This window comes from Vicia villosa, linkage group LG2 (assembly GCF_029867415.1).
Source record: "Vicia villosa cultivar HV-30 ecotype Madison, WI linkage group LG2, Vvil1.0, whole genome shotgun sequence".
NCBI lineage: Eukaryota > Viridiplantae > Streptophyta > Magnoliopsida > Fabales > Fabaceae > Vicia > Vicia villosa.
Window position 1 is genome coordinate 119,087,424 of NC_081181.1, and position 8,915 is coordinate 119,096,338.

At 31.7% G+C, this 8,915-nt stretch overlaps 2 protein-coding genes across 2 annotated transcripts; both read right to left on the bottom strand.

Annotated features, from left to right (window-relative positions):
• Positions 1–1,821: 1,821 nt before the first annotated feature.
• LOC131649881 (uncharacterized) lies at positions 1,822–2,994 on the bottom strand. Its single transcript, XM_058919625.1, has one exon. The coding sequence runs from the start codon at positions 2,992–2,994 to the stop codon at positions 1,822–1,824; it is 1,173 nt and encodes a 390-aa protein (XP_058775608.1).
• Positions 2,995–6,936: 3,942 nt separating this feature from the next.
• LOC131649882 (uncharacterized) lies at positions 6,937–7,353 on the bottom strand. The gene has a single exon (XM_058919626.1). The coding sequence runs from the start codon at positions 7,351–7,353 to the stop codon at positions 6,937–6,939; it is 417 nt and encodes a 138-aa protein (XP_058775609.1).
• Positions 7,354–8,915: the final 1,562 nt, after the last annotated feature.

Genomic DNA, 8,915 nt, shown 5'->3' on the forward strand with positions numbered 1-8,915 from the left:
GTAATCCCCATCCCCGAAGCCATGTAATAGCGTAGGAACTCTATTTTCCGCATTTTAACTTTTTGTACAAATATTAACGGTTAGATGTATGGTTAATAGGATTGCATGGAAAGACTAAAACTGAACATAGCTAACTAACTCAAGATAAGAATAACTGAATATGACACACTCGCACACACTCACCTCTAGGGTACGCCCCTCTTTGTTGCCTTACAAATTAAACGGTCATGTCCCTCAAACGTGAGGATACTCTTAGCAGGGTTACCTACGAATAAAAATCATCATAAAAGATCATAGACCCTTCGAGTTGCCTACGGTAAAAATGATCTTGTCCCTCGATGTTGCCTTTGATTAAATGATGATAGTCCCTTCGAAATGCTAAAGTATCCTCATAAGTTGCCTTCTATGACCACTTGATGACCCTTCGATGACCCGCACGTCCAATAAACAAGGATTTCCTACTTCTATATAGTATGGAAAATCCTAGGAATTTTAAAAGGTATAGAAAAAGACCAACTATTTAGGGTAGTGGTCCTAATATGCCTAGCTCAATAAAAAAAATCTTTTCACACTCTTTTCAAAAACTAAGGCTACGCATTTACGCTAAAGTCCTTATGCTCCTTTCAAAACAAACAAACAATATGAGCTAAGCAAGTTAAGAGCCCGTAGATAACTACGGATGAAAAGGGTGCTTGCACCTTCCCTTTTCATAACTTACCCCCCGAGCCCGTTTTCTTTCAAAAAAGGTCTTTTTCTGTACTTTTTACCTTTCCTAACATTGGACAAAATAAAAGTCGGTGGCGACTCATGCTCACCGCAACATTGTTGCTTATAAAATAAAAGTCAGTTCACCGAGTTACAGGCAGTTCCCACGATCCCTGGTTAACTCATTATGGGCTGCAATGAGATCTTCTCTGGCTCTATTAATGGTATCCTTGATAGCAGCCAAAGGTTTACTTCTCCTCCTTAGAATAGGTTGCAGTCTCAACAGTTTTCTCCACAAGCAGAACATAGCTCCACCCTCTATTGGTTCATGCCAGCTTTGAGCCACATCCTCCTTAAAACCATCAATTTCAGTCACTGCATTCATAAACTTAAAATGAGATCTCTTTGGTTTGATGTTGTTACTTTGCTTCAAGCAGAGTAGACTATGGTCAGAAATCCCAGCCTCCATGTTCATCAAGACAGTGTCCTGTTGTTGCATAAACCAGTCCACATTACCCAACACTCTATCAATTCTTGAATATATCATACCATTACTATGTCTGTTTGACCAAGTGTAGTAATCTCCTTGGTTATCCATCTCAAACAAACCCACCTTGTTCATCATATGTGTCATGTCAATATACTCCTTTTCCTGTACAGGACTACCACCAATTCTATCCTTAGTGATCCTCACATTGTTATAGTCCCCAATCAGACACCATGACCCATGGCTTCCTCTCTGCAGGCTCTCTATATCATTCCACAAGTATCTTCTCCCCTGCACCTGATTTAGACCATATATTGCAGTGAGCCAATGACTGAAATTCCCATCAATTGTGCATACCTCGCAGTGTATGAATTGTCCAGAATCTGCCACTTTATTCACTTGAATTTTTGTGTCATCCCACAGAATCCATATCCTTCCATTGCCATGTCTACTATAGTTGTCAATATAGGACCACCTCATGCCCAGTTTATTCCTGATACGGGTAGCTTTTGCTTCTTTTACTCTAGTCTCCACTAGGATAGCTATGTGTGGCTGCAAAAAGTTAAGCCTATGGCTCACTTCCTTATTCCTGCCAGCCTTATTAATTCCTCTCACATTCCAGGATATAATCATGTTAAGTCTATGTCCACTAGATGGTCATTCAAAACCCCTAGTGAAGAGAACTCATTATGACACTCAACCCCTTCAGTGTATTTCATAGGCTTTTTCCCCTTCTCAATTCTACTAGATTTTGCTTCTATCCATCCCTCATCTTCTTTGGCCTTTGTGTTTAACTCTGCACCACCACCCTGCATCTTTTTCTCTTTGGTTACTATGGTCTCATCTTTCTTTTCTTGGCTCATATTAGGTTTGGCAGTCCATGTTTTTTTCTGAGGTCCTGGTGTACACTTGTGTCCTGCTCTCTTGCAAACTTCACAATACAGTGGTTTCCATTCCAGCTCTACAGGCTGTTTAATCACCCTGCCTTCATTATCTTTTATGTTGATGGATTCTGCAATCTTTTGTGTGACATCAATTTCAACCAAAATCCTCGCATACGAAACTCTTAGCTTGGCAGCTGTGCACTCATCAGTGAAAAGTGGTTTCCCTAATGCACTTCCAATTTTGCTAAGGCTTCTCTTCCCCCAGAGATAGAGAGGTAGTTGGGGTAATTTCACCCATACCGGAACCGTACGAAGCATATCTCTTTTCAAGCAGAAATCGTGGTGCCATATCCTAAGGAGCATCGGCATATTCTGAATCGTGTAAGGTCCCTTCATCATCACCAAATCCCTATCTTCCCCAGATCTGAATTTCATTATGAAATATCCCTCATCATTATAGAATAACTCAGGGGTTTGAACAAAATTCCAGAATTTCAACATGAATTGTTTCACACCATTCATACTAGGGTCCTTCCCTATAACATACATGAACAGAGAATTTTCCCAAAAGTTTACCTCTGAGCGTATGTCGTTATAGTCAATTTCGATCTGCACTTCTCCTTCCATAATTGTAGGTGCGACAAACTCAATCTCCATACCATTAGCTTGCATCCGGTTGCCATTGATCACATCCACCCAAAGCTTTTGTTGATTCGTCTCACCCTCATGTTCCACCCCTTTCGCCTCAGATTTACGATTTTCCTCCGTCTCCTCCGCCACATTTTGTGACTTTGCCTTTCCACTTCCCTTGCTTCCTCCTTCATCTACCTTCAGTTTGTCAGTGGGTGTCTCCACTTGCTTTACCGGTGACGATGGAACCAATTTTCGCGGCCGCCCTCGTCCCCGTGAACTCCCCATTTTTTTCTCTAATATATGATCTTATTTAAATTAAATATTACATATTCATTGAAACTAACAAAATGATTAAAATTAACAATCACAATATATAGGTTAAATTATATATTGCAAATAAGAAATAATACAAATTTATTAGATAATATTTTGATGATCATTAAAATACATTAATATTTTTCTATAATACAATTACAATAACATATATCAAGAATGACTATATCAAAATCATTCATTTTTAATTAAAGGCCTTCAATATATTATGCTTAGAGACAGATACTTATATGATTTTTCACATGTTTCTCAAATAATAAGAATGTAAAAGTAGTAACAAAATAATTCTTCTTTGTTCTTTACATCCGCAAGAAATAGTAGAGATCTACATCACCAAATCCTATAAGAAAATTATTACAAAATTGTATAGTTAAAATATTTAGATAATTGATACAATAGAGCAAATTAAGTATAAGTCTGCCATATAAATTGAAGAATAGTTAAGACATAGTCAATAATAAGAAAAGAAAATAAAAATATCCATAAAAAAAGTAGGTACCTTATTATTGTTTGGGTAAAAGAGGATGCAGATCTACAACAACAAAAAAATAGTTGAAATATATATAATTACTACGATAGAATATGTTGAGTTACTTGTCATATAAATCAAATAATAGTTAAAACATATGAAAAGAAAGGAAAATATTAATACAAAATAGAAAATGAAGTACTGTGTCAACCTTGTTTAAAGAGAATGATGAAGACCTACGACAAAATATATAGTACAGAAATGTAAAACTCATCAACCAATTATGTATTTATATACATAAGAATGATTATTAAAAAGACAATAACTCATATGTTACAAAAAAAAATTGTAACTTTCAGTTTCACCAATTAAAATTTATTATAATTAATACTAATTAAATATTTGTATTGTAATTAAAACATATTTAATTTTATCTTCAATATAATAATTTCATAGTATTGCAAATGATGAATATTTATGGAATATATTTTAACCAAGTAAAGAAATATAGAATTATGAAATTTGTTTTCTTCAGGTAGATGTTTATATCTATAAAATGAATAATAATAATAATAACCAATAAAAATATTGACTAATTATTTTTAATAAAATCTTACTTTAATATAAATTTTTTTCTCGTATTGGTCAACTAATTATTTTTAATCAAATATAAGTAAATGTTGTGACAAAAATTATATATATTATTAAAATGAACTAAGTTTTTAGAGCTAATAATATAAATTTCACATATTAAAGATTGACTACAAATGTTTTAATATTTAATATTATTTTAATTATTTATTTATAAATATTACATCCAAATAGAATAAAAGTTTTATTGAGTGGTGGAGTAGTTATGGAATATGAAAAGTTGAATAAAGTTGAAGAAATATCTCAATTTAATTATAATCATTATTTTAATTACATAGAAATCAAAAGATATCACTATTAATCTGAGAAAAAAACATCATTTTTTGGTAGTAAGACAATTTGTTGACTCTACAATGGAATAGAGCAAGTTGAAGAAAGTTGAGAAAATATCTACAGTTTATTGACTCTAAAATTTTGAAAAACATATTATTTTTTCGAGCTTATTATGTCAAAATATAACATTATATTATTGAATTGTAATGCTTCAAAATAAAATATTATTTCACTGTTTATAAATAATTATTATATACAAATAGAACAAACAATAAGTAAAAATGAATTTTATGATAATTAGTTAATATAATAATTTTTATATTTCTGATTCGTATTTTTAATTTATATAATCATTATTGATGGAATATATTGATAGAATATTATATTATATCATTATTATTATTATTATTATTATTATTATTATTATAGTTGTGACTAAATATTATGTTATTATTATTATTATTATTAGATTTATTATTTTTAGTTATTTTGGATGATAAAATTAATTTTTATTAAAATAGTTAATCATATAATATTGTTTTTTAATATTTAGAGAAAAAACATGTTTTATTATTTAATTGATTCGTGTACTTTTTTTTAATTCTAAATAAATAAAAGTTCCTAAATCTTTTTGAGACAAACATAATATTATATACATAAGATAAAAGGAGAAAAACATGATTTTTTTAATTATCATAAATTATTTATATAGATGATACTATTTTTAATAGTGGTAGTTGAATATTATTATTATTCTTATTTAATTATTATTATTATTATTATTATTATTATTATTATTATTATTGTAGCTTAGTATTCTATTATTATTATTATTATTATTATTATTATTATTATATACTAATGTAGAAATAATTTGATAAAAATATTATTATTATTATTGTTATTATTATTATTAATTATTAATGTAGATTTAATTATTATTTTTATGGTTTTATTATTACTATATTTATTTTTAATGTAGGGTTAAATTAGTAAAATTAACAATAGAGTGTAGGGTTAAATTAGTAAAATTTAAATTAGGGTTTGTGCTTAGAGTTGCTATGAGGTTGACATGTGGCTAGGGTTGCCATCATGACAACCTTGGATTTATATATAAGATATTAAGTAGATACGATAATTAAGCTAATTATGTTTAACATAATTTTAAACAAACTTTAATCTCTAATTAATGTATATAGATCAATCCTATTACAAGTGATCAAATCATTAATTAAATGAATTTCCATTATTTTAAAAGATTAATCTCATTTTGTCAAAAAAAAAAAAAGATTAATCTCACAATTTCTCAAAAAAAAATAAAAAATTAATCTCACATACAGTTATTCATATGGCGGAGAATATCTTATTCTTTTTTTAATAAATTCGTGGGGAATATCTTGATGTAGCAAAAAATCGGTAGTATTATTGTGAAGTTAATTCGAACAGACCTTTGCCTGCAAGCAATTAAGCTATTTAATTAATTATTGGTTGAATCCTTATCGTTAATTCAATCATGAAGTGATTGACAAACAGTGCATTGATGAAAATAGATAGATAATGCTCAACATACCATCCTCCCAAATATAATTAGAGAGGAGAATATTTCAAAATGGCGTATTCGGGTATATTTTTGATTTAATGTTTTATGGTATGTATATAAATTGTTTTATTTTAATAAAACGATGTATTAACTACTATTTTAATAATAAAAATATGTGTATTGGTTAATAATGTGTACAAAGATACCCAACCCATATGCAAAAATAGTTAGAATTTAGCATTATAATAGTTGACATTTATTCATTTTCTATGAAAAGTTGCATACTTCTTACCTAATTATTGTGCTCGAAATTCAATTAGAAAATAATTTAAGATCTTAAATAAATTATACAAGGAGCCACACAAAAAATGGACAACTTCCGGTCACAATTAACAAAAATGCTTAAGCAAAAGTCAATTATTAATAAATTATTTAATATTGTAATTTCTACTATACCTTTCTATTTCATTTTCTAATATTTTATTAAATTTAATAAAGTGAATATTATAATAAATTTAATCAATATTTTTGTAGAAAGTCTAGAAAGTTAATTACACTAATTGAATTTTTTAATAATAAAAAAAATAATTTTTGTTGCTTATAAATGTGACCAAAGCGTGTACTCTCTCCCGGTCCTAAAATATATATAAGACAAAAAAAATAACATTTATTAAAAAATACATAATAATTTGGATTTATATTTTTTATGATTTTCTTAAATATATATTTTTTGAATCAAATATTGTATTAATTCAAAAACAAGATAATACAAGACGATCGCTAGGATCCAGCCCTCAAAACAATAACATACACAAAACCAAATTTAAAGCATTAAAAGGTTAGCTATATGTGGCCTAAGCTTAGGACTAGTCCACCCTCTATAAACTATACCGTTGATAATATCACCCTCTATGTCTCTATTATGTACACTATGGCCGAAACACTTTTCATTACGGAAATGTCAAACCTCATACACTGTTTCTGCTATTTCCATACGCATCAATTCTGCTCTCCAACCTTTGCCCCGATAGTGCAGCAGTAACCACTTTAACTCATGTTCCCAGTTACCCGACTCATGCTGAATGTGCATCCAGTTTAACACTCCTTTCCAAATTCTCTGAGTAACACAACAGTCAAAGAAAAGATGATCAATGGTCTCATCTTGGTCACAAAAAGTACAGACAGTAGAATTGACCATCCCCCATCGAAACAATCGCATACGAGTTGGCAATTTCCTGTGACAGAGCATCCAAAATGTGAACACTGCTCTAGGCCTAGCCTTGTTATGGATCACCAAGTTATCCCACTCATGATTAGGGCTATCCGGGTGCATCATGTGATAGAACTTCTTACCATTGAACTTATTTTCTTGTATCATAGTCTGCCAATCATTATGTCGTTGTTGCACAAGGTCTCTTTGCTGCAAGATAGCTTTAAACACCCGAGTCCAAAGGTTTTATAGCTCTTTCCATCACATCATCATGTTTGAGATAGTAGGCATGGATCCATTGCACCCAAAGACTATCCGTCTTAGCATTAATGTTCCACAGCAGCTTTATTAAGAACATATACAGTTCCACATCTCCAAATTCACTGTACCAAGGCCACCTTTAGTCTTTGGTTTGCAAATTCTCTCCCATGCAATTGGACTTTTCCTACTGGTGGTACTGCTACCTGTCCACAAAAATGTCCTACACAAAGCATCAATTCTCTTCAAAACAGTTTTAGGAAAAATAAAACATTGCATCCAATAAGAAGAGATAGAATTCAGCACACTCTTGATGAGCTGCAACCTTCCAGCATAGCTCAGAAGTCTTGCACTCCAATGATTTATCCTGCTGAGCAGCTTATCCACAAGAGGCATGTAGTGATTCACATTAAGGGTTTTACTAGTGATTGGCACCCCCAAATACTTAAAAGGAAGGGAACCTTCCTTATAGGAAGTCAGTTGGAGAATGGAAACTTTAACTTGAAAAAGAAGAGGGGACAAGGGATCCCCTTGTCTGATACCCCTTCTAGCTACCATTCTATCACTGTATGTCCAATTAATATTGAATCTATAGGAGACTGTGGTCACAGTTGTCATAATCCACCCCACAAACTGTCTAGGCACTCCCACCTCCTGCGTGATGCTTTCAAGAGATCCCAAGTCTACCATATCATAAGCCTTCTAAAGATCAAGTTGAATCATACAACAAGGAGTGCCATGCTTCCTAGTGTATCCTCTGAGTAACTCAGCCGCCAGCAAGATATGGTTGTGGATATTCTACCCAGGGACGAAAGCTGCTTGAGACCTACTGATAATGGTGCCCAAAACACCTCCAAGTCTAGCTGTAAGAATTTTAGAGATCACTTTATAGAATGTGGAACAGCCAGCAATAGGTCTGAAATCTTTTATTTTTTTGGCTGCACTGTGCTTAGGAATCAAAGTCGCGAGAACATCCGTATTCTCGTGTCAGCGATCTCTCGTGCGCCGCTCAAACACGAAAGCATTAAGTACAGATACCCATACTGAATGTTAGCTCTAAATCTATCTCTAGAGTTCAGAAACTAACAGATAATCATCCTAGATAAGGATTCAAGAAGTTTATCTCTAAAGCAACCCAAATCCCGAACACAGAGCAAAAATCTAAGACAACAATCAACACAAATTTGTAAGGCAAGTTTTATATAACGCCATAAGAGACAAATATACATGATTTCGAAGCAAATACATACAAAAAACCCAACTATAATAGAAAACAAAAAGAGGAAGAGAAATTAATCGAAAATCTCCCAGTATGTCAGCTCCGTTCGACGCTCAATCCACCTTTAATCATCCAAATGCAAGCTCCATAGTTGTTTTCTAACCTAATCTACCCTAAGAATGAAGGTTTGATGAGTTGAGAACAAATACCCCAAAACATAACCTAAAAAATATGATTTCTGCCCCTTTTGATC

Bases quoted from the DNA above. Each gene is read 5' to 3' on its own strand.
- LOC131649882 (XM_058919626.1), bottom strand. From the start codon at position 7,353: ATGATACAAGAAAATAAGTTCAATGGTAAGAAGTTCTATCACATGATG.
- LOC131649881 (XM_058919625.1), bottom strand. From the start codon at position 2,994: ATGGGGAGTTCACGGGGACGAGGGCGGCCGCGAAAATTGGTTCCATCG.